At 34.4% G+C, this 26,842-nt stretch overlaps 1 protein-coding gene across 3 annotated transcripts; it reads left to right on the plus strand.

Annotated features, from left to right (window-relative positions):
* Positions 1-1,183: 1,183 nt before the first annotated feature.
* C9orf72 (C9orf72-SMCR8 complex subunit) lies at positions 1,184-26,581 on the plus strand. 3 transcript variants are annotated; one of them, XM_047525722.1, is made up of 12 exons: positions 1,184-1,250; positions 7,544-8,031; positions 9,214-9,273; positions 11,967-12,062; positions 12,683-12,747; positions 13,934-14,006; positions 15,988-16,104; positions 20,313-20,548; positions 23,378-23,435; positions 24,299-24,433; positions 24,516-24,625; positions 24,750-26,581. In XM_047525722.1, the coding sequence occupies exons 2-12, from the start codon at positions 7,588-7,590 to the stop codon at positions 24,934-24,936; spliced, it is 1,581 nt and encodes a 526-aa protein (XP_047381678.1). In that variant the 5' UTR covers positions 1,184-1,250; positions 7,544-7,587; the 3' UTR covers positions 24,937-26,581. The 3 variants fall into 3 exon arrangements, with proteins under 3 accessions (XP_047381678.1, XP_047381680.1, XP_047381679.1); XM_047525723.1 differs by having other exon boundaries at positions 1,231-1,290; XM_047525724.1 differs by lacking the exon at positions 24,299-24,433.
* Positions 26,582-26,842: the final 261 nt, after the last annotated feature.

A 26,842-nucleotide genomic window follows, 5' to 3' on the forward strand; every position in this document is an offset into this window, starting at 1 on the left:
TGTACTTTGGGTGTCTATACCTACTCATCTGACATAACTAAAACTTCCTGTAGAGATCAAACTACAGCTTCCCAGCCCCACTCTGGCCTCCCAATCATGGTTCTACTGTTTCTATGCATTCAATTGCACATATAAATGAGGTATAATTCCTTATGGAATGAATAGCATAATACAAAACGTGCAAAAACTTGATAAATGGTAACCACTTAGCATATAACAGTAAGTAAGGGGTCTGAGGGTATAGACTGATGAGAGGTATTTGTGTATTTCTCCCTTTCTTGTTCTGAGACTAAAAAACATTGCTGTATGACTTTTAATGTTGAAAAAAAGTTAAATGGTATTCATCTGTAGTGAAAAACAGGCACACGCACACTTGTAGACCAAAAGAATCACCAAGCATATCAAACGTAAAGGTAAAGTGCATTTTCCAAGGTTAAAAAAAAAAAAAAAAAAAAGTACGCAAACCGTGCGATTCGCAAAAATGTTTACAAGAATGACAATCATGCTTGAGGAAATGCTTAAAGGTAAAGAAGATAGAATCGCGGTGATGAATTACCGGGGGTGGTGCCTAATACACTGTGCTTGTCACGGAGTTATAAACGTATTCTAGCTAACCATATGGTAAAGGGGGGCTCACTCATCAAATATTTGGTGAACGTCCACTACCTGACAACCTCTTACTCTGTTCTCCTTTCTCGGAACCCAGATTTCCCTACTACTGGCCACACCATCTATCTAGGTTAACGCCACGATAACATTTCCACACAGCACGTCTTCAGAAAAATGACCTGCCTCTCGGCCCACCCCCACGCCTCCTTTCACCAGCTCACGCGCCAACGACATTCGCCAATTGAAAACGTCTAGGAGGGTCCTACGGTGTCCCACTAGGAAATGGGCGTGCGTCAGGCAGGGACATGTTCCGCCCACGTGAAAGATGGCGCTTGGCGCGTCAGCCACGCCTGCTGCCCTATTCCTTCTCTCTAGGGGCGGGTCTAGCTAGAGCAGGTGGTGTGTGTTTTTGTTTTCCCGCCCTTCCTGCCCTCCACTTGCTTCCTCAGTATTCTCACAGAGCCAACAAGAAAAGAGCCGATAAATATTAACCAGAAGAGAACTAAACGGGAAGCGCAGCGTGGGGCGGGACGGGAGCTCTAGGACGCCCGAGGGGCGGGCCGGGGGCGGGCCGGGGGCGGTGCTGCGGTTGCGGTCCTTGCGCCCGCGGCTGTGGCGGAGGCGCTGGCGGCGGCGAGTGGGTGAGTGAGGAGTTGGCGAGCCCTCGACCGGTAGTTTGGGGTCAGTCTGCCGGTTCGGCGCGGGGGCGACTGCGGGTTTTCTCCCAGGGCTCGACTCATTCTCTTCCCTGACCGAAAGCCGCCCTCGGGCTTTCCAGCCACGCGTAGTGGAGCTGCCTACATCCCGCCCCCGGCGGCGGCGGCGGCAGCGCCGGGAAGACAGGGATGGGTTCGGGCCTCTCCCGGCTTTCCGCCCGCAGGCCGCGAGCCGGCCTCATCCCAGGACCCAGGGGAACCTCCGACGGCGCTGCCGCTGCGGGCTGGAGGCTTTCCTCTGGAAAGCGGGAGTGCGCGCGGCCTCTCCGCACTGAGTCGGGCGAGCCTGAGAGGGCTTCTGTCGGTGAGGAGGCAGCGCGGGGTGCCATGGGGTGTGAACCTACTACTGCTCGCCTACGGATTGTCAGTAGAAGTTTCTGAGGAGTGCTGTCTTGCAAATGTAGGCAGCTGTGCTAGGCAGAGTGTACTCCCGTGCTTTGAGACATGGCTGGTTGCTTCACAACTCCGAGATTGCATACATTTATTAAAGGAAGTGACCATTGTGAGTTAGGCATCACTTAGTTGATGGTAATCTGTTCCAGAAAGAAGTGCACTGATTACATCTCTGCGTCCACACAGGGTCTCTCTAATCATGGTGAATTCCACCAGGACTTGAATTCAGGAACAGGAGGGAAGTCTACCTTTCAGACTCCCAGATTGTTAGGCGTAGGTGAATAAACTCCTGTTCATTCTGTTCCTGCCCATCACCAGTGTGTTCATTCTGTTCCTGTCCATCACCAGTGATGCAGAGCAAGAGTACACAATCAGCATCACTTTTGCTTTGTACAGACGGTTTAAAAAGGGTCTTAGAAAATACTGTTAGGATCTTCAGCATACTTTGGGAAGCTTTTAACATAATCTAGAAGTGTCACAGAAAACAAGACTATGACATATGGGGTACTAATTATATGGAACCAGGATACTTGAAATACAGGGTAGTTATCTTTAAGGTGTGCTTAAGAAGGTTTCCTGTAAAGCCTAAAACCACAGATTATACCTATATGTAGTATAGAACACTGTGTATACTGTTTTCTCCTTTATATACAGACTTATGATAAAGTTTAAATGGGCCCAAGAAATTAATAATAAAATAGAACAATTATAACTAAATACTGTAATAAAAGTTATATGAATGTTCTCTCTAAAAATATCTTATAGTACTTTCAACTTTTTTAAGTAAAATAAGGGTTACATGAACCATCTCTTTGATACCTAGACAGTCTTGTGATAACCAAGAGAACTACTGAATGACTAATGGGCAGTTAGAGTATATGAATATACATATGAATATGTGTGTGTATGAATACACAGCACAGAGGGATGATTCACATCCTTGAAGCAGACAGTGTGAGATTCCATCACATTACTCAGAATGGTGTGCTGTTTAAAACTTACGAATTGTTTTTTTGGAAATTTTTATTTAATATTTTTGGATCAAGTTTGACCCCAGATACCTGAAACCTTAGAAAGTAAAACCATGGATTGGGGGGAGCGACTATAGAATGATGGTGTTACACAAGCACTGTTAACCAGTACCTCTGCCAGGCTCTTGCCACTTTAAGAAGACTGAATTTGTTGGAAACTGCCTCAAGATGACTCTGCTCTTTATGAAACAAAAATGAGAAAAATTGCAGACTATATTCTTGATTGTGAACCAAGCCAGTATTTACCCCTTCCAGGAAACAATTACATTCAACTTCAGAAAGTGATAAAAATATCTCTATTTGACTGTGTTAGTTCTAAGGGATGGTAGATTAGCCTACCTGTTAATCTGAGAAATTTGAATCTGTGAGAGATGGCTAGATAGTGATATTAGAAACTTCATCTGAGTCTTGCCTGATGTTAAAAATTTAGAAAGTGTTTTAGGCAATTCACTGTCCACAAAGTGATCCTAGGCAGCCCCTGTTTTGGAAGGTGGGCTGGTTTAGGACCATGCTTCTCTTGGGCCTGGGAGAAATAAACAGAAAGCATATTATTGGGAGTGAGAGCCTTATGATGGAAGAATTCTCTTTCACAGTGGCAGTGGACCAGTCAACCAAGAAGGAGAGAGCCAATTTTTAACAAGATTTAAGAAGCAAAGCTCAAATTTACCAATGTCTGACAGATTTAACAGGTGCTAATTAATATCATGTTTGCATATGTTGGATTATTTTAGAAAGTATTGGGGGCTGGGGTTTTGGCTCAGTGGTAGAGTGCTCCCCTAGCATGCATGAGGCCCTGGGTTCAGTCCTCAGCACCACATAAAAATAAAGGTGTGTCCACCTACAACTAAAACAAAATATTTAAAAGAAAACAAAATATTAAAAAAAAAAAAAAACCTGTGCTTTGTTTATAGGAGTGGCAAATCTCCCATCTCACCCAATTTGGATCCTGGCTTCCCTAAAAAGAGTATATGGCTAATGTTAGATAACCTTCTGGAGTAGCCAACACTACATGTACATAAGATATATATAGATAAAAACCTTTTGGTTTTGAGCTGAATTTTTGCCATATTTGTACTGGAGTTTCCTAATCAAAAATGATTTCAAGAAAAAATTTATTTTTGCAACTCTCCTAATTATACTTCTCTGTGACATTTCATTTCTTAGGTTATAGTAGTCCCACCTTTTCTATGATTTCAGTTACTACATTCAACTTTAGTTCAAAAATAATAAATGAAAAATTTTACTGCATGCCATTTTGAGTAACCTGATGAAGTCTTGCACCTTTCTACTCTGTTCCACCCAGTATATGATTCATCTCTTCATCCAATTGTCCTTCATCAGTCCAGTGTATCCACACACTGTATATACTGCATTCCTGTTAGTCACTTGGTAGCCATCTTGGTTATCAGAGAGGATGTCACAGTGTTGCAGTGCTTATGTTCAAATAACCCTTATTTTACTTAATGTTGGCCCAAAAAACAGGAGTAGGGATGCTGGCAATTTGGATATGCCAAAGAAAAAGCCATAAAGTTCTTCCTTTAAGGGAAAAGGGAAAAGTTCTTAATAAGGAAAGGAAAAAACCTTCTATGTTGACATTAGTAAGATCTATGGTAAAAATGAATCTTCTTTTTGTGAAATTGTGAGGAAGGAAAAAATACTATGCTAGCCTTGCCAGTTGCCTCAAATTATAAAAGTTACAGCCACAGTGTGTGATAAATACTTAGTTAAGATGGAAAACACATTAAATTTGTGGTTGGATGACAGACAAAATGTGTTCTGATTGATGGCAGCACGTTGCACCAGAAAGCATTGAACTTACACAAAGGCATTAGCAGGTATTCTGAAACAAGTGGCATCAAGCCATTTACTGCAATATACAAAAATTACTGGAGAGGCTGCAAGACAAGTTGGTGGAGAAGGATTTGCCAAAATGCTTGCTGAAGAAGTAGAAGAACATTGAAAACCATCGGGAAGTTTTGAAAATGAGGAATTAGAAGAACTTATTTAGTAATCTACAGAGAAAGAGGAAGATGAAACAAACAACTAGCAAAGTGAACATTACCGAAATTTGCTGAAGTGTTTCAAATTGTACAGATATTAAAGGACAAAATCTTCAGATAGAACAGCATTAAAGTCACCCAAAGGATTAAAACCTCTGCAGCAACCCCGTGAGTTAGAAAGAGACATCTTCTGATTAAATGTTCTTCCAAAAGATTTTACCCTTCAACTTGGAATATCTTCAACCATCAAAGTTGTCTGCTACTGACAGGTAACATCAATGTTGTCATGATTCAGTGATCCAGGGTCACCTGAAGCAGATGTCTTTCTCCTGATGTATCATCAGAAGGTCTGTAGTAGCCTAAAGCTAAGTCACAGCACCTATGTCTTTCACCCCACTTCATCTCATTATAAGTCATTGTATCATCTCCCATCATCATAGGAAGAAGAAGGTGAGCACAGTTCAGCAAAATATATTCAATATATATTCATATAACTTATTATATTGTTATAATTCTATTTTTTTATTATTGTTAATTCCTTCTGTGCCTAATTCATAAGTTAGAATTTATCATAGATATGTATGTGGAGGGAAAACTCAGTATATATAGAGAGGTGCTATCTTTTTAGTTTTAGGAATCCAGTTGGAAGGTATCCCCCCTGCGATAAGAGGCAACGACTATATTTCTTTTGTCAACATTTAAAGCTAAGCAATTCAACGTGATTCTTACCCTTCATTTTCTTTCTTATACTGGGGATGAGACTGAATGTAATTAGTGGTCAATAGTAATTTAATTCTCACAATCATATAAAGATTTTCTCATCTTTCAATCAGATTTATTGAAATTCTCTTTAGGAAATTGTTTTATTTTCAATATAATAATTTGAGTTGTAATGTTGCCTTTTTGATTATTCACCTTTTTATCCAAAAAGAGAATAAAAGAGAAATAGTTTGCAGTATGATTTTATGGTTATGTGTTTTCTTAATTTATCACCTCAGCTTCTGGTTTGCTGTTGTTAATGGTGACAGCAATAGCGTCATTACAGTTCCAATTCAAATTACGTTGTTTCATCATTGTAAACTGACTAAGTTGTATTCAGAACAGTAGATGTTTTAAACAAGCTGTAGAGCTCATAACCACTGTGCTCTTTTTAAGTCTTGTTAAATTGACATATACTAAAAAGCAAACATTACCTAAATGAAGTTATGAAATTAAAAATACACATGTAAATACTGTCTTTTTGTTAGCTATTTCTGCACACATTTCACCATTAAGTATTTTGCCACACTTTTTATGCCTTTTCATGACATGATAAAAATATTCACCTCATGCTCTAAAAATAGAAGTCACCGCTTTTCATAAGACTGAACTCTTTTGACAAGATATGGGTAAAATTACTTTATGAAAAATGGTTTAATTCAACATAAGTTTTTGTTACAGATCAAATGTTAGCTCCAAAGCCATCATACAGGTATATCAGCATTCACCTGTAGCTGCTCTCCATTACATTATGATAATAGAGTCCATACTTTTAGATTTATATAAAATTATCCTAATGATTTTCACTTTTAATCTTTTGATCACAAGTCTTCAATTATAGTACTTGCAAGAGTGGTTAGGTTTACACTAATATTACATGGAATGTACCCTTTCAGAGTGATATCTTTCAGTGGATCAAAATATACGAGTTGAGCCCTGGGTTCTAGCTTGGTCTCAAGCTTGTTTGCACTTCTCTATGTCTGTTTCCTCAGCAGACTGAAAGCTTTGAACAGACTTCATTCATCCCTTTTGATCTCTACCTGTCCTAATAATTAAAGCATTTATTTTAACCACTTACTATAGAACTCTCTTCACAATGGTAAAGTGCTATACCATTTTCTTGACTAATGTATTAAGTGTATTTATCTTTGTTTTCATGTTTAAGTGGCATTTTAAATACCAGAATTGAACTTCAGTACCCTGATTATCTTGAGAGTCTATCAAGGATAACAGGACTTTTTAATCATTTCTGTTGTTGTTATGACTTCAGATGTGTGGTTTTGTCATCTTATAAAAAAAAAAAACAACATTTTTTTATTTTTTTTAGTCTTTTTAGCAGATTTAAGATATTTTTGCTGTCAGGTGTGGTATTACTTTTCTAGGACTACTGTAACAGAGCACCAGAAAGTAGGTAACTTATAGCAGCAACCATCTATTCTCTCAGGGTTCTGTAAGCTGGAAGTCCAATATCAGCAGGAGCATGATCCTACAGGCTCTAGGGAAACCTCCTTCCTTGCACTTCCACTTGTGGTGTTACCTGTAGTCCTTGGCATTCCTAGGCTTGTTGATGCATCATTCCAGTTTCTACCTTCTGGTCTTCACATGACTGTCTTCCCTTTGTGTCTGCGTATCTCCAAATCACTCTCTCTCCTTAGATGTTCACTGAATTAGGACCCATTCTAATCTAATATGACCTCATCTTCACTTAATTACACCTATTTCCAAATAAAGTCACATTAACATAAATAAGGAGTTAGGGTTTGAACATATCTTTTGGGGGAACACAGTTCAACCCTCAAGAAGAAGTGTCACCATGTTTAGCTGAGGCTTCCCCTTCTCATTTTGCTCCTTTTTAGTTGCAGTGGTTAAGAACCAAATATCCAATCATACTAGAATCGCACATAGACTAAATATTTGGGAACATTGGGGGTCTGTTGTATGAGCTTTAGTTATAACATTTGTCCCTTTGGGGGTTTGGATGAGTCTCTTTAAAATTGCTGAACCTAATCATTTTTTTTTGTATGCCCTTATCTAGATATCTCTGGAACATTTGGATAATGTAATATTTGGGATGCAGTGATGTCGACTCTTTGTCCACCACCTTCTCCAGCTGTTGCCAAGACCGAGATTGCTTTAAGTGGTGAATCACCTTTACTAGCAGCTACCTTTGCTTACTGGGACAACATTCTTGGTCCTAGAGTAAGGCACATTTGGGCCCCAAAGACAGACCAGGTACTTCTCAGCGATGGAGAAATAACTTTCCTTGCCAACCACACCCTAAATGGAGAAATTCTTCGAAATGCAGAGAGTGGGGCTATAGATGTAAAGTTTTTTGTCTTATCTGAAAAAGGAGTAATTATTGTTTCATTAATCTTTGATGGAAACTGGAATGGAGATCGAAGTACTTATGGACTATCAATTATACTTCCACAGACAGAGCTTAGTTTCTACCTCCCACTCCACAGAGTGTGTGTTGATAGATTAACACATATTATTCGGAAAGGAAGGATATGGATGCATAAGGTGAGTGATTTCTCGACTTGTTAATCATGCTAACAGCCATTCAGAGTTTATTTTCAGAAATATTTATTTAATTTTTAGAAATTATGTGCAGTTAACATCTGCCAATAGCCATTATTTTATGTCTACCCCAATAGATATAGATAAATCTAGTTTAATGTTTATAGTCTTCACAATAACCATGGAAAGTAGAAGGTGGTAACTCTATTACAAACAAAAAGCTAAAGCTTAGAGAAAAAACTTTTTAGAGTTTAGATTTGTCTTGGGAACTTTTGACTAAATATTTTTATTTTTCTTTCATTTCTTTCATTTGTTTGTAACTCTATTACAAACAAAAAGCTAAAGCTTAGAGGAAAAACTTTTTAGAGTTTAGATTTGTCTTGGGAGCCTTTCACTCTAAACATTTTTATTTTCTTTCATTGCTTGACCCAGTCTTGCACTTAATGTAATGTGTATTATAATAGTTCAGAACATTTGTTTCATAAACTATCTTCCAGGTAGCCTTTCATCCCTTTAACTTGCCAAGTTCCCAAATTTATAAAATGAGAAAGTTGTGCCAGTTTCTAGGTTTAATTTTGCAGGTTAAGATAGATGAAATTATTGTTTTCCTCTAAGCCCTATAGTCTAATATGTAATGATATTTATATTTCAATATACTTTTGGCATATTGACACAACAAATTTAATTCTCCTTCCTACTTTTCAATTTAATACTAACCCGAAAGTCTTATTAAGGTACTATTAATTTTATAAGGCTTCTAACTGATTGTAAGGAAAAATGGCACCTTTAAAGAATAGATATTTACTCTTTGTAGACTCATCTCCTTATTTCTCACATTTATGAAAAACATTTACAATAAACTCGTGTTATATTCCTCAGATTCAATTTGATCTTGTTTCACTTGAAAAATGCTTCATCATGTTCCTTTTTGAAACTATAGACATAACCTTGACTGTTTTCTACTAAATTTATATTTCTTTTCTCACTTCAAAATAAAGAATATGTTGATTTTGTTTTATATGGTCTATGAGAGCATGGGTTTGTTGAGTTCATTTCCTACCTCCCTCCCTTTAGCTCCCTCTAGAGAATATATTCTCTATAAATTACACAGAACATGTACATTGAAAAAATAAAGAATTGTCCAAATACTGTGACTTTTTTTAAAATAAATTTTCTTTTGTTTAGGAAAGGCAAGAAAACATCCAGAAGATTGTCTTAGAAGGCACAGAGAGAATGGAAGATCAGGTAAAATGCAGATTACATGCTGTCAGATAACATTATTCCCATAGCATATGTTCATATAAGGTGATGGCTATTTTTAAGGCCTTGATAACATTGTTAGTCTGACAGAGTGAGCCTGAAAATGAACAGAATCTTCATGGGGGAATATAAAATAAATGGGATGAAAAATTTATGTATCTTATGTCTGAAGAGTTAAATAAAGGGAAGTGATAATTACATCTACAAATTACTATTTTGCTCCCTTTTTTTGAAAACTTGTCCATACAAAAATTTTTAAATGTATATGTGATTTTCTTTGAGATACTGTTTCTCAGATATTTGTATAAAAGTAACTGAAAGATGAGGAGTGGGGTGTTCAGGGGTGCAACACAACTTTAAGTACAGTATTTCTTTAGTTTTATGATGTACCATTAAAACTAATGCAGCTTACGTTTTATTCCAGGACATAGCTGTTTGTTTTAATGTTGAAATTTTCCAGTGATATTTTTTAGCTTCTTACCATTCAGTCATTCAGTAACATTGATTCCTTAGGAAGAGGTGCCATGTGTATCTTGGGGAATAGATGCTAAGAGTTTGAGAAGCATGACTTCAAAAGGATGACTTCCCTTATAGAAATTAAATACAGTCCATTTTCATTGTGGAGTTAAGAAGTTCTCCTGGAGGGAATCTTCAGTGGAGAAAAGGTTCTTAACTTTACTCCTATTGCCCTGGCATGCCACCCTCCCTTGTGGTTCCTCCTTGTAAAATTCCAGTCTTTTAAGCATGGCTTCGTTGCCTTTGCTCTAGTTCTCCTTAGCATGACTGAGATGGAATGATGCTTTAAAAAACAACTTTTCTAAATACTCATTGGGCTGTGGCTTCCAGGGCTGTGGCTCAGCAGAAGAGCACTTGTCTAGCAGGTATAAGGCCTGCAAAAAAAAAGAAAAAAAATCTCGTGAGAGTACAGGGACATTAACAAAGAAAGTACTAAACCCTATAAAATAACTTTACAAAATTACTATCTTTGTACTTCTGTGAACAATCTTCCAAGCCAGGTGAAGTAATTCTGGGGAAAAGGCTGAGACTTTTAAGAAAAGGTTTATTTACCTTTATCTAGAGAAACCTAGCTTTTACTTGCTTGCTGGTCAGTAAGCAGGTCCCCAGGAATGGGGTGATGCACCAATTTCCAGCCTCATATTTATGGGGTAATTAAGGAGAATTAAGATAAGGAAATTTAGGACCAAATAAAATTCCACTTTTAGTGGGTTCACCAGCCTCTAACCTGATACATATGGAGTAATTAAGTAGAATTATCTCAAGATAAGGAAATTTAGGATCAAATAAAATTCTGTGTTTAGTGGGATTTTGTTATTTCAAACCAGAAACCTTGATTAATGAATTTCTGCCATGATTAATGAATTTCTGCCTCTCTTAAGGGCTTTTCTTAAAACTGTTATCTTACCCTTCTGGAGGAAAGGATATTTAGGACAAATTGGAAATTTAAAGAGGAAACAGAGAAGTTCAAATTAGAGAAGTACAAGGAGGGAAAGAAACCTGGGGGATATGTGTGTGTGTGTGTGTGTGTATATGTATATATATATATATATTTTAAAGAGCCTCTTCTGTATCCAGCCTTGTAGTATTTTTGTTGTTGAGCATTAGACTGTCCGTTTACTTAGTGTGATCATAAATGTCTGAATTTCCTTGTCCAAAATGTTATCTAAGCCTAAAGTAAGGGGAAATATTTTCCTGAAATTGTTCTTTCTGAAAAGGCGGAGTTGTCTTATAAATGAGTCCTTGCATGTCTCACATTATATGCTTTCGACAGCCTTATGTTGAACAAAAATCCTTCTTGGGGATGACAGAGTAGTCTGAAGCAACTTTAGTGAGTGCTGATTTTGGATGTTCATAGCTGTCACATTCATAGCTATTATCTGAAATCACTTAACAAGGATGGAAGTTCAGCGTGTCTAGCTAAAAATTGATGGAGATTCAATAATTTTATCTGCATCTTTAAAATTTTACATATTTACATTGGTTGTAAAACAGAATGGGGGTGTGGTAGTGAGCAAATGAGGAATCACCCTTATTTGAGACACTTTACATTTGTGCTGTAAGCTTTATTCCAGAAAATACAAATTCCAAAATTATATTTTGCAACATAATAAATAGTAGTACCACCTTGAAAGATCTCTCAAGGAACTTCTTCTCTTAATAGACTTTTTAAATATTTGTGATGATTTTGATTTGCCTTTGGATAGATTATAGCCTATTTTGTATGTAGAGGTTGACTATTTATTAAAACTTTACCAGTGAGTTATTTGGTATGGGTTTCAAAGTCTTTTTAAGTTCGACTTTCTTCACTTTTAAATAGAAAATTTATTGATGGCCTTTAACAAAGTTTTTATATCTCAGTTAAATTTCAAAGGGGATCCTTTCTAAATTTGCCACGGTTGTTTGTTTCATGTAATAGTAAATGATAAACCAGAGATTCCATGCGTACTAAAGAAAATTATTCCTGAAAGAATAAATATGAGCTTAAATAGCAAGAAAATTCTTTAGAAATATTTTATAGTAGATTGTTTGGGTCTGTGTTTGAACAAGTTACCAAACGTTCCATCAAAGGCTGTTATTCTTTGCATTCATTTTAATTATTTGTTGCCCATCTTCTCCTCTAGTATGTGATTATCTTCTCTTCATTTTACTTTATTACGCAGGGTCAAAGTATTATTCCAATGCTTACTGGGGAAGTCATTCCTGTAATGGAACTGCTTTCATCTATGAAATCTCACAGTGTTCCTGAAGAAATAGATGTAAGTTCTTATGGGGGCAATGGTAACCCTTATCAGTTCTCCTGAATTATTCTGTTATGTGTTTTAATAATATTTTTTTATCACCAATAGTCATGACAGAATTAAATTTAGTTATTTCACCACTTTTCTATTTCCTGAAAGTGGGAAAATTCCAGATTTTATAGAAACATTAAAGTATTTAATGCAGTGCTTTTTGGAACAAAGCAGTATGCAAAATAATGAGTCAGTGGACGTTTACTTACATACACTAATTCAGTTTCCTTAATCATTTGTTGAGAACATGTTAAATCATACATTATGCATGTATAGAGAAATCTTTGGAAAGTATTCTTACTGCTTTCTGACTTTGTCATTGAGGTTGGTCTCTTGATTCTGACAGCTCAGAAGAGGAAGCCGTGTTGTAAAAAGTTTGCTTAACCTGACTGACTAGCTTTCACATTTGTTCTTTGAAAGGTTATGGTAGTTCAGAGATTGTTTTATGGGTGTTCATGATGCCCAAAAATGAGGACAGTGTGTTATATTGAACCTAGACTTTTAAAACTTAGGTATAAAAGTGTTTTTTCAATACTGTTAAACCCAGACTAATTCACTCACTTGTTCATTTTTTGGGTGCATTTCAGATAGCTGATACAGTACTCAATGATGATGATATTGGTGACAGTTGTCATGAAGGCTTTCTTCTCAAGTAAGAATTTTGTTTTATTTCCCAAATGCTGAATGAAGCAGATACAAATCTTATGCTCACCTATGACAAAATTTGGAAGGAAGAAAATAATGATACCTACTTCCCCAGACTATTTAAGGACAACATTACATATTTGAGCTATCACTTACCCATGTGGTACTTTTTCACTTGTTGTGATATATCTGCTATTACTCCTTTTACTGTTTAAAGATGCTGAGTTTCGATAGTGCCAGACAAGAGAGCTTGGTTCTTTTGTTCTGGTTTCTTGTTTTACTTCTTAGTAAAGTTAAAACCAAGGACCCTTAAAATGGAAATTACCCATATTTGTACTGATCTTTTTCATCCAACTGTTTAAGTTCAGTGTTTAAGAGTGTGACTTTCAAGCCAGACTGCCTGAATTACTGCTGTATGACCTTGGACAAGCCGCCTGAAGTATCTGCGCCTCCATTTCCTCATCTGTAAAATGGAAATAATAATAGTACTTACTTTCTAGGTTTATGGTGAGCATCGAACAAATAAATCATTTAAACCACTTACCTGGCACATAAAATTACTTACGAGCCAATAGTTCACATTTTTTATGTGTATTTCTTCTAAGGAAAATAATAGTAATGGCCACTATTTATTGGGTGCCTATGTGTTAGTTCCTAACACCAAGTGCCTTAGGTGTATTATCTTATCTTCTATTTTATTTTAGTTTCTTACGTTTGCAGGTAATCATGAACTTTTGTTTTTAAAAATGAGAAGTGAAAGAATAAAGTATTCACTTTTATGTTTACATCCTTTTCCTTTAGGCTCATGATGAAATATCAGGTTTGTTTAACCTAAAAAAAGTCTTAATGGCTTGAATCATAAGCCCTTTAGTACTAAATATACTAGTGGCAGCCTTTCATATGTTATTTTAATCTCATTTGACTTTAACCCCTCTATGTATAAGTTTCTTCAGGTATAAAATGATGTTTTACTAACTGGGTCATCTTAATATTCAAGTGATAAAATCTCTGTGAAAGGCCCCTAGAAAATGGAAAGTTTTATACAAATAAAAGATAGCATTATACTTATAGCACTGGTGTTTATCATGTAAAGCTGTTCTGTGTTATTTGAAGCTCACTTACTGTTTTTTTTTAAGTTTATGAAGTTGTTTTACAGCCAGTGTCTTAAATCTGTTTTCTTTATTGATCTACAGTGCCATCAGTTCACACTTGCAAACCTGTGGCTGCTCTGTCGTAGTAGGCAGCAGTGCAGAGAAAGTAAATAAGGTAATTCCTTTTATAACACAGTCTGTGATCTGAATTTTTAATACTACTAACCCATCATGGATTTTCATTTAAATGTCAAGTTACAATTTAAATGATCTCATAGTATAAGAAGTTAGAATCTTAGCAAATTACTGTGACACCCTATGGCAAAAATGAATTTGAAATAAACTGTTTGAATAAGAATTCAGTTATCACCTTCATTTTGATAACCCATAAACACCAATCTCAGTTGTGTATAAAGGGTTTTGAGAATATTTTAAAATCAGATAACTTTAAAAATGCCTTCTATTTCCCAATTTTATCTTTAATAAGATAAAATGTACTTTTGGTACTAGTTCTAAGGAAGTGTGTTTGATCATCTTGATTTCACTACCTTGGTTTTTGTCCCTTTTAGATAGCTATTACTTCTAGATGGTCAGTGGAGGTTGTACTTTACTCAATAGTGTTTTGACCACTTCCTTCAGTGCTTTGAGTAAATAATTAATGAATAGTTATACTTCCAAGCATTAGTCAGTAAATTAAGGTATTTTGCACTTTTCTTTAGTGACCATTAATTAGAAATTAGAAAGAATCCAGAGATAAGTGCATAGGTCTATCAATTTAAGCAAACCTAATTTCTTTTTAACATTTACACAGGAGATATATTGGGGGGGGTGACTATTTGTTTTACAAAGCTATTCATTATTTGTTTTGTTTAATTTGTTATTCCATGTATTCACATGAGCCTTAATTTTCCAAAATTAATCTCACACAATCATTTATGAGAGATTAATATTCTTCTCTCATTGTATTTCATCTAGGAACTAGTAATCTTATTTCTGTTGCTCCAAAAAGGTAGCTTTCCATTTGTACCCCCAAAGCCTTAGAGTTCTTTAGAAGTACTTCTCGATCTGCATTATGAAAGGAGGAAGGCTCCGTGGTTGGGGCTGTGTTTATGAAAAATTTTTCTTATCCTTTATCCCTTTAAGGTTGAATAACTTGCCTTTTGTCTTTTTAATTTGACAGAAACAGTGCTTCTGCTCTAGTTAAAAGCCACTGCTTTAAAATTATCACTCTAGTCAGAATTCCAACAGTTATATGACTCATTTTTATTTTTTCTAGTTGTGTTATAGGTTAGATGGTGTTAGAATCAGTGTTTTCTGAACCCCCACCAATAGCATGCTTATATTAAGTCAAATTTAATAGAATGAATTCTCTTTCTGTGGAGGAATTTGAATATTCCTTGATGTTCATTATAATGGGATTTACTTGTAGAACTATTACAACAGAAGTTATAGTTTGGACTAATTTAAATGCACTTAGTTTTTTCCCCAAAGTTATTTACGTGATTGAAAAATAATTGTTGTTGGGTGGAAATATAACCAATTATTGTATTGGGTCATTAATTCCCACTGAAATTAATGACCTAATACAAATAAGTCAAATAGTATGAGAAACAGTACGTATTATATTTTTCACCTAGAGAATCACAATTTGTATTCAAATATTACAGGTTTTGCTGGGCATGGTAGTGCATACCTATAATTCCAGAAGCTGGGGAGGCTGAGGCAAGAAGATGGCAATCAAAGCCAACCTTTGCAACTTAGCAAGGCCCTAAGCAATTTATCAATACCCTGTCTCAAAATTTAAAAAAAAAAAAAAAATTTAAAAAGGGGCTGGAGATGTTGCTCAGTTGTTAGGCGACTCTGGGTTCAATCCTTGGTACCCCACCACCACCAAAAAAAAGTTACAGGTTTTGAGATACCATACAGTTAATATACCAAGCATTTCTTGAACTCAATTGGTCACAAAAATCACCTTTTGTAAGCAATAAGTGTTGTATCCTGGGGACTGTTCCAGGTGACTAAAGAATACTTATTGCTCAGGATTTATATTTTATTGACAATAACAATTAAAATTTTTAATTTTAAAAATCTTTTTCATAAGCAAACCAGTGGTCTTTTTACTTCATATTTTAATGCTAAAATCTTTTCTTTTCTAGATAGTGAGAACATTATGCCTTTTTCTGACTCCAGCCGAGAGAAAATGCTCCAGATTATGTGAAGCAGAATCATCATTTAAATATGAGTCAGGTCTCTTTGTACAAGGCCTGCTTAAGGTATACTTTCCATTTATCACAAGTAAAACCAGTTTTTAAAACTAATTTTTAAGACTCTTTGTAAAAATAAGTATTTTGTTTAATGCCCAGGGACTGACTTCCTTTACATAGTTCTGAGCATAGAGTGTATTTCTTAAGGATTTACAATTAGAATCATCAGTGCAACACCATGGAATATCTTTTATTTGCCAGATAGTTTCCTGTAGGTATGTGTCTAGCCTCAGGAATTTTTAAAAAATATATGCTCAAATTAGGTTGCATCTCTAAATATTTCTTTTTACTAAGCAGATTTGAATTTTTGTGTTATCATTTTGTATTTACTTGTGAAATTTATTGAAAAACTTTAAAGCATTTTTAAAAAGTATTTCAGTAATTCATATGTATATTCACATACACATAAGAAAAATATGTATTTCTATATATATTAGAAAAAGTTCTATATTCACTTAACTGAGTTTACTTTTCAGGGACCAAAACATATAAAGGTAAATTGATAATTATTTTCAATTATTAAGGGGAAAGCAATTGTTCACTTTATTGAATTTATTATTGATATCTCAGTTATAGTCAAAGAAATGAAGAAATAGCTTTCCTTATGGTTGTGTTTTTCTTTCATAGTAAATGCTCTCTTAAGGATGTAGGTATAGCAAAATGGAAGAAAAACAAGTATTAAAATGTTAAAAAATGTTGCACAAACCCTTAAAAACTTAGGTATGGAAAGAACATACCTCAGTCCAAGAAAGGCTGTACATGGCAAACCTACAACCAATCAGACTGATTAGGGATAACTTGAAATCATTTCATCTGAGAATAGGAACAAGATAAGGATGTACACTTTCACCACTCCTATCCAATGTGGTATTGGACATCTTAGCTAGAGCAAGAAGGTAAGAGAAAAACATAAAAGAAAGGAGGAGGTCAGATTACCCCTGTTTATTGATGACTTGATTTTATATATTAAAACACCTGAAAACCTCATCAAAAAAACTGTTAGAACTAATAAACAAGTTCAGTAAGGTCGCAGATAAAAAAGTTAACATACAAATAGTACTGATTGATATACCAATAACAAAATTCATGAGAAAGAAATCAAGAAGAAAAAACCTATTCACAGTAACTACAAAAACATATATATCTAGGAATAATATAAGCTATGTAATGAAAATTATAAAACAGATGAAAGAAGTTGAAAATGATTACAAAAAAATGGAAAGACATCCAGTGTTTATGAACTAGAATTAAAATCTTAAAATGTTCTTACCACCCAAAGCAATCTATAGAATCAGTACATTTCATCTCAAAATATCAATGATATCCTTCACAGAAATCAAAGAAAACACTCCTAAAATTTATATGGAGCCACAAAAGACCCTAAATAGCCAAAGCATTCTTAAGGAAAAAAAAACAAAGTTAGTGGCATATTACCTGACTTCTTATCATATTACAAAATAATAGCAAGCAAGACAGCATTGTACTGGCATAAAAACATATACATAAATCAATGAAACAAAATAGAGAACCCAGAAATATTTACGGCCAATTCAGCTTTGCGAAAGGATACAAATACATACATTAGAGGAAAGAAATTCTCTTTAATGAATGTCACTGGGAAGCTGGATATCCATATACAGAAGAATAAAACTAGACCACTGTCTCTTAACCTGTATAAAATCAATTTAAAATAACGAGATTATCTCAAACCAAAATACTTTGACTCAATAAAGGAAACAATCAACAGAGGGAAGAGACAAACTGTGGAACAGGAGAAAATACTTGCAAACTATTCATTGGACGAGGAATTAATATACAGAATGCATAAGTAACTCAAACAATAGCAATTTTTAAAAAAAGTAATCAGATTTAAAATTACCTGAATAGACATTTCTCATATACAGATAGCCAATAAATAAATTAAATAATGCTCAAAATTATCACCAGGGAAATGCAAATTAAAATGACAATGAGATACCAATTTAGACCCAGTTAAAAAGTCAAAAAATAATTTCCTTTCAAAAATAGAGAAAGGAGATCTTTCATATGTAGTGGGAACACAGATTAGCACTCCATTATGGAAAACAGCGTGGCGATTCCTCAGAAAACTAGAAATAGAATTGCCATCTAATCTAGCATTCCTACTACTGAATATGTACTCAGTGAAAATGAAATCCACATTTCAAAAAAACACCTTCATAAGTGTGTTTCTTGTAGTACTATTCACAACAGCCAGAGTATGGAATCATTCTACATGTTCACTGATGGATGGATAAAGAAAATGGTAGATATATATAATGAAATGTTATTCGGTCATTAAAAATGAAATTCTGTTATTTGCTATAACATGGATAAAACTGAAAGACATTATTATGTGAAATAAGTTAGGCACAGGAAGATAAATAATATATGTTCTCACGTACATGTAAAAGCTAAAAAGTTGATCTCATAGAAGTATAGAGTAATGGTTATCAGAACTTGGGAAAGGTGTCGGGGAGAGGGAATGGAGAGAAGATGGTTAATGAGTATAGGGATGCAGTTGGATAGGAGGAATAACTTCTAATGCCCTATAGAATGTTAAGATAACTGTGAATTGATACAACAATCAATTGTTTATTTCAGAATAGCTTGTAGAGAGTATTTTGAACATCCTTAACAAAAGGAAATGATAAATGTCTAGGTGATGGATATGCTATCATGATCAGATTGTTACACATTATACACATGTATTGAAATGTCATATCCCATAAATATGTACAATTACTGTGTGTCAGTTAAGAATTTAAAAATGAAACAATAAAATTTTGTAAATATTAATTCAGCTTTGTAAGTTATTAATTCAGCACAGTAATGTGCCTGCTCTGCGCTCAGAACAGTAGTATTTAAATAAACTAAAAGAAACATGTTTCTGCCAGACGCAGTGGCGCACACCTGTAATCCCAGTAACTCGGGAGGCTGAGACAGGAGGATTGAGAGTTCAAAGCCAGCCTCAGCAAAAGTGAGGTGCTACCCTGTCTCTAAATAAAATACACAATAGGACTGGGGATGTGGTAGTTGAGTTCCCCTGAGTTCAATTCCCAGTACCACAAAAAAAAAAGTTTCTAATTTAAATTTTACAAATTTGAAAATCAGTACTTCTTCCTATTAAAGGCATAATATAAAGGGCTTAATACAATTATTTCCCCAGCAGTCTCTCATTTCATTACATGGTTTTTGTCCTGAAAGAGACCTATACCAGAAGCTTAGTGGAAAACTTGAAACTATGATTTAGTGAAAAACTATTCCAAGAGTTCTCTATGTAAGTCTAAATTTTATAGCCTTCCAGAAAATACGTTGACATTATTTAAAAATGATTACTGCAGCATTATTAGAATAAAAAAATATAAATAGCCTCTGTGTCCTTTTCATAACAGAGTATCTCATATTCAGTAGGTATTCCTTATGTGGTAACTGGCTACCTGACTGTACCTAGAAAGAAGTGTTTTACTTTAAAAGTACATGTTCATTTAGATTTCAAAATAACATAGAATAATCAAGAAAAAACATCTATTGTAATTACACAATCAGCAAAAAACTATTTTTTTTAATTGTTGTTTTGATACCAGGGATTAAACCCAGATGCACTTAAACACTGAGCCACATCCCCAGCCCTTTTTCTTTTTTATCCTGAGGCAGGGTCTCGCTAAGTTGCTTAGGGCCTTGCTAAGTTGCTCAGACAGGCTTTGAACTCATGGTCCTCTGCCTCAGCCTCCTGAGTCACTGGGATTACCAGCATATACCACCATGCCCAGCTGTAAATAACCACAGTCGTTATTTGGCAGATATCTTTCTAGTCTTTTTTTTTTTTTTTTTCCTCCGTATGTAGTTTCTTCAACCTGTCCCCATTGGATATACTCTGCATGTTCTAACCTGCTTTTTCCACAATATTTTGAAAACCTCTTCCAGTTTCAACACAAACTTTTCAGTAATTTTATTTTTATCTGTTAAATAGTAAATGCATTTTTAAATTTATTAATGACTTTTGTATGCTTAAGAATGTTTCTCATGTTTTTGCTGTTAAAACTGATATTATAATGAACACTTCTGTCTGTAAGGTATGGTGCAGTCATGATAAATTTCTTAGAATAAAATCAAAGCCCATGGTTTCAATTAAAAAAAAAAAATACTTCATATCATTTGGCACATAAGACAGTTAAGTTCTCTTTTCCTTTTGACAGGATTCAACTGGAAGCTTTGTACTGCCCTTCCGACAAGTCATGTATGCGCCATATCCCACCACACATATTGATGTGGATGTCAACACTGTGAAGCAGATGCCACCCTGTCATGAACACATTTATAATCAGCGTAGATACATGAGATCGGAACTGACGGCATTCTGGAGAGCTACTTCAGAAGAAGACATGGCACAGGATACCATCATCTACACAGACGAGAGCTTCACTCCTGATTTGTATGTAATGCTCTGCCTTTTGATTTTAGCAAACAATATTAATTGTATCTTTTATGAGTAAAAACAAACACATTATGTTCGAAAGGAAAGAAATATCACTAGCATAATGATTCTTCAAAATATTTAATCAACTGTTTTTCTAAAATTCCATTTTTAAAATATTGTGTTTCCCCTAAAATAAGTGAAAATTAGCACTTAAAAGAAGCATTTAAATACTTACTTAACACATAGATACTGAGTTCTTAGACCCTGTAGTAAACAGTATGGTTAATAGTAGTCCATCAGACAGCCTCCCAGACCTTGCATTGCTTATAGTTTAGTGTATAACAATCTGAACAGGATCATTATATAAAGTAATTCTAAGTCTTTTTTTCTTGTACATAAATATAAAATACAGCAGAACTATTGAAATATATTAATATAGCGTTCTTTTATTTTGTGTTTTATATTGCATGTAATATATTTTATATTATTTTTTAATTTGCCTTAGTCATTTCTTACCTCAAAGTGTGATCAGTGCACTAAAAAGAATAATAATGATAATTAAATATTGGTTGTGCTTCAGTTAAAGAAAAAACATCATGATGATAAATCCACAGTTATAAAACTTCAAGAAATACTTTAATGGTGTTTTGAAGTTAGAAAAAGAATTGTATACTATTACCATTTTTTGAATCAATTAAAAGTGCTTGAAATAGTGCTGGCACATAGAATATATTCAAAAAGCCTTAACTATAATAATCCAAATTTAAGTATATAAAGCAGCAGTAAAATTGGATGGAGCAGCCCTGTGCAGTGTTCATAAGGAAAATTTTGAGCTGAGGCAGCAGAACCATGTACACCAATAGCCACAGTAAAATGTTGATTGAAAGCACAGAATAGGAACATCATGTCCAAGGGATCCCCAGCAACACATGTCTCTAGGTGTATAAAGATGACTTAATCAGGTCTTTCTCAGGTCTCCAGTGTTCTGATTAGCTACTTAGAAAGTTTTAGAGGAATTGCTTCAGAAAAAAGCATTGGCAAAATGGAATTCCATGTCACTGAGTTTTCACGTTATTCATAGTTTGGGTACGGGTATAGACGTTCTCGAAATTAATCTTCATTTTCTAAAGGGTTTAGATTTTTTCTTTTTCAGTTGATTGACTGCATAGGAACTCCATTAAGAGAGTTTAGTGAACTTTAGAATGAGTTTGCAACCATTTAGTGTTTTCATTTTGTTTTGTAGATATGTTTAAGCCAGCTATTCTTGTTTTGCTGAACATGGAATAATAATATCATAAATTTAAAATTTTATTTACAAGTAAATGTTTTGAACATAAAATTGTCAGAAATAGTTTTAATCACAAGATTATGTGTAAATTTTATCATAGATTCATTTTACCATTTTGTATGTTTTAAACAATATTATCCACTTTTTCTAAGTTTTGGGGGCTGTTTTGTTTTATTTTGTTTTGTTTTTTTCTTTCTTTTTTCCTGCTCTGCTGAATCCAACCAAGTGACCTGCACGTGCTAGGCAAGCATTCTACCTCATGTTAACTTTAAAATAATTTTAGTCATTGCCAATATGTTAAAATTCAGTCACTGGAAATATTCTTTCCAGTACTTTGCTTCATATAATTCTTATATGATCAAGGTATTCATTCAGTGAAACAAAATCAGAACACTGGGTTTTAATGGTAATGACCTTTCCTCAAAGTTTGAGAAGTGGTACTGTCAATCCCCAGCCAATAGTCATGAAATCATGATTTTCCCTTCTCAGTTCCTGCTGTATAGTTTCACTCATCTCCTAAATTAAGAAACTTGAGTTACTTTCTTACTTACTCTGCACCACCTGTCTTCTTTTGTGTCCCTCCATTTAGTAGTATCATGATCTCTACTATTTTCAGTCTTTCATTTAAAAAATCACTTGGTTTATTGAATATTATATTACCTCTCTGACCTGAATATAGCCGAGGGAAGATGGAAGAGAAAAAAGACAAAAGGTGATGAGACCTGGGAAGAAAACAGTCTTTTGTTTGTTTTAGCATCTGGTATGTCCTAGGGACTCTGTTAGGCACAAATAATTTCATTGGCCATTGCCAGGGTAGATAACACTTTCTTAGGTTGCTGGCTTTTTATTTGCAAATTGTGGCCTCTTGATTCAAACCCAGAGGTTGTAATGTTGTCCATTATCAACTGGGTTTATTCTTTGATCCCACTCAAATGTTTCTTAGGTTTTGTCACTGGTTTGTTTTAGTTTTTGGTGATAGTATTAGTGTTTATTTTTGTTGCTGGTATTTTATTGTGTGTGTGTGTGAGATTGTAAGAATTAGTAATTATATTTATTAATTGTCTAAGACTTTTTTTGTTTTGTGGGTAAGATGAGAGGTCTGAAATAGATTAATAGATGTATACATACCCTTCCTGGTATATTGTGTATATTTCATCACAATCGTGATTGCTGTTGAAGTAGTTCCATGGTGTGAGAATACTCTTTAGAGAAAATAATTAATATGTTAGCCTGATAAACACCAATAATGTGCAAATATATCCTTGAGTTTTAATCTATTTGTGTATTTTTTATTTTATTTATTTATTTTTATCTATTCATTTTTGGTGTTAGGGATTGAACTCAGGGCCCCATGCGTGCTAAGCACACATCCCACTGAACTCCCCTCTAGCCCCTGGAAATATATTTTCTATCTCCAAATATGTACATCTATACTCTGACATATATTTATGCATGATATCCCTTTTATATGAATTTAACTTATTAACTGGAGTGAGAGGTTGTAGAAAGTCTTGAATTGTCATTTCAACATTTGGACCTTTTTCTTTTCTTCATAGGAATATTTTCCAGGATGTCTTACACAGAGACACTCTAGTAAAAGCCTTCCTGGATCAGGTAAACATGGAACCAGCCATTGTCAGAATGATGAAATGTTTTCTTTTAAAACATGTCATATGGTGCTTGTGCTATATATTTAAAGCATCATGGATTTAAGTCCTTGTCTTTTTGTAGTGCCTATTTTATGATCTTTTTAAAATCTCTAAATAATTTTTTCTTTTGAATTATTAGTAGCCTGTACATTAACAATTAAAGATTCAGCATTTCAACTTAAAATAAATATTTTAATTTCAAGTACTAGCCTCACTCAAGGGGTTTTGGGTTTTTTTGTTTTTTTTGTTTGTTTGTTTTGTTTTTTGAGGGAAGGGAGGTTATTTGCCTTAATTGATCCAAAAATGTTCTTAAAACTTGATATACTTCTATATAAATGATAACATTTTTATTGTCTCATTTAAAAAAAAATTTACTTAATTATACTTTTGAAGAAAATGATAGATTACCTGGGACTTATTTCTTACATAATAACACTTTGTTGTAATGTTATACTGGGGATCAGGCCAAGAAGCTTGTAGATGTTACTTTGAAATAATGAGATCCTTATGTTAACTGGAAATTTTGAATTCAGGTCTGTGTAGTGTGTGAAATATTGCAAAGTTCAAGGATGGTTTGTAGTCATGCAATTTCCACGTTTCTCAAGCTGAAATGAAAACCCTTCCACTCTACCCCCACATAAGCACACATACTCCCACCCACGTTAGAGTATAGATATGTATTTCAAAACCATAGTCTAAGCATGGCCCAACCTGTGGGAGCTTCAATTTTAAGATTTGATTAGAAAAATTTATATAATACAACATGAAATAACTTATATAATGATTTTTCATAATAAAATTAATGATCATGGATATGTTTTGATATAGAATGCAGAATTTGAGTGTATCAAAATGGAAAAAATAGGAAATTCAAAAAACTCAGATTGCTTTCAGACCAGTGCTGCCACTCCTGTCTGTTGGAGGGCATCAGTGGAAATGGCTCTAATATGCATTCTCTGCCAGGTAACTGTCGACACTGTCACGAAGGTATGCTGTATATACAGAATGGTAGGGATCTGTGTTAAAATGCTTCATTTTCCTGCAGGTCTTTCATTTGAAACCTGGTTTATCTCTCAGGAGTACTTTCCTTGCACAGTTTCTGCTTGTCCTTCACAGAAAAGCCTTGACACTAATAAAATACATAGAAGATGATACGTGAGTAACAGTCCTGTACAGAAGAAAATTTGTATGTTAAAACTTTTTGTTTTGTTCCCTTTTGATATTTTCTGTATTATAATGTTTGATTGTTTTGTTTTGCTTTGTTTCTTATTATTTGTAGGCAAAAGGGGAAAAAGCCCTTTAAATCTCTTCGGAACCTGAAGATAGACCTTGATTTAACAGCAGAGGGCGATCTTAACATAATAATGGCTCTAGCTGAGAAAATTAAACCAGGCCTACATTCTTTTATCTTTGGAAGACCTTTCTACACTAGTGTACAAGAACGAGATGTTCTAATGACTTTTTAAAGGTGTGATTTATTAAGTATATTTCATCATAATCACAATTGCTGTTGAAGTAGTTTCATGGTGTGGGAAGCATCATTCCCCCAGGTTTATACCTCTAGAGTCCTACTCAGCATTGCAGTTAAAGTTAGTTACACTACAGTTGCCACAAAAGGTCTGTAGGGGCTGTCAGGTGCATCATTACATTGAATGTCTCTCTTCCTAGATGTTCTCTCTTCTGTTTACAATTATAATAAATATTATTGCTGTCTTTTAAAGATATTAAAATAGTACATAAATTTGACCACAACTACTGTTTTTCTTTTAAACTTATGATTCATGGTTTACATGTATCAAAGTAAAATCTGAGTTAGCTTTTGCAAATATAGTAATTGACTTTACATTGTTTAGTGTTTGTTGGTATGTAGGATTTCTTGTAAGCCTTTTGCAATCATCCGCAAATTTAGAGCATTTAAATTTTTCAGTTCCACAGAAAGGAAATTAGCTCAAATATAGGTTTTTAGGAAGAAGATATTGATCAATAATCAGTAACTACTGAAATTAATTATTAGATCGTACTTTGTAGTAAGTAGTCCTTAGATTCAGTCCATATAAAAATGTCAAGCACTTATGTGCAATCCCTGATTATGGTAAACTCAGTATGGTTTTTGTTTGTTTATTGTTGTTGTCAATATCCTATACGGTTGAGCTCTGTCCACGAAAATATAGGAACTGAATTGTTTTAGTGGTTGTTGCCAACTTTTAAATTAATTTTCATTATTTTCAAGCCAAATAGAAATGTGCACCTCCTGTGCCTTTTTTCCCCCTCTTGGAAAATATAATTACTTGGAAAAAGTTCAGATTCTACTAGTCAGTCATTTCCATTATATTTCCCTCCTACAGAGCCTACCATGTACCTGGTTTGCAGTCATGATGACTCCAGGTTGGTTAGAGAATGCACTAACTAATAAGATCTTTTGAGAACAGAAAACAGTTTTTTGTCGTCTTCCTCCTTTTATTTCTGCCCACATTTTTGAAGTTGTTGCCTTGCTGCTTGAATCACATAAGGGCAGTGGGAGAAACTTCACTGAAGTGATATTTTTCTAGGTGCTACTTTGTCAGAACTAAGTGGTCTATTTCTTTACTTTCTTTAATGTGTTTAGCTATAAAATAATTTTAATATAATTCTGTTCTAGAAAAGTGTTAACATATGAGTATGTTAAACACAACATTATTTTATTTAAAACTGGAAATGATTCGAAAGGGAAAATATATTTAGATGACAGGTATAAAATTGATAGAGCTTTTCTGCTCCCACTTACAAAATTTAATGAAAAAGGTATATTCTATTCTGAAAGGTCATAATAGCTTTTGCATGATGAGTCAGAAAGAGGTAGACATCTTATACACTGAACAAGATGGATATACTACATGTAGCTCTGTCACGATAATTTTTGTAGATACCATCTTTTAGTGTCCCATGTGTACTCAATGCTTTTATATGGTAGATTCCTGTTTAAATACTGACTTATTTTCTTTTGCTGGTTTATTATATTGTTGTGTAGAATGTAAGATGTACAGTGAAATAAGTTATTAAAGCATGTGTAAACATTGTTATGTATCTCTTCTCCTAGTTGGAGAGTTTTGAATAAAATATCTTTGAAATTTTGTCTCTTTCACTTATTGTTCAAGAAAAAACACTATTATGATATCGGAAGACTGATTAGCTTCTAGTTTGGCTGACAGTCATGTTGAATCTAACCTATCTTTCTTAATTTTCTATTTGCAAAGAAAATATATTTAAAGGTACTGTATGGTACCGCAATCTTATGTTTAAAAAATAAAAAAGTGTTTTGTTTAACTTCCAGGATTACATTTTGATTTTTCAATTACATGTTTCAAATGTAAAATAGTAGTTGCATAAACTTTC

The sequence above is a fragment of the Sciurus carolinensis genome, chromosome 14 (assembly GCF_902686445.1).
Source record: "Sciurus carolinensis chromosome 14, mSciCar1.2, whole genome shotgun sequence".
Taxonomy (NCBI): domain Eukaryota; kingdom Metazoa; phylum Chordata; class Mammalia; order Rodentia; family Sciuridae; genus Sciurus; species Sciurus carolinensis.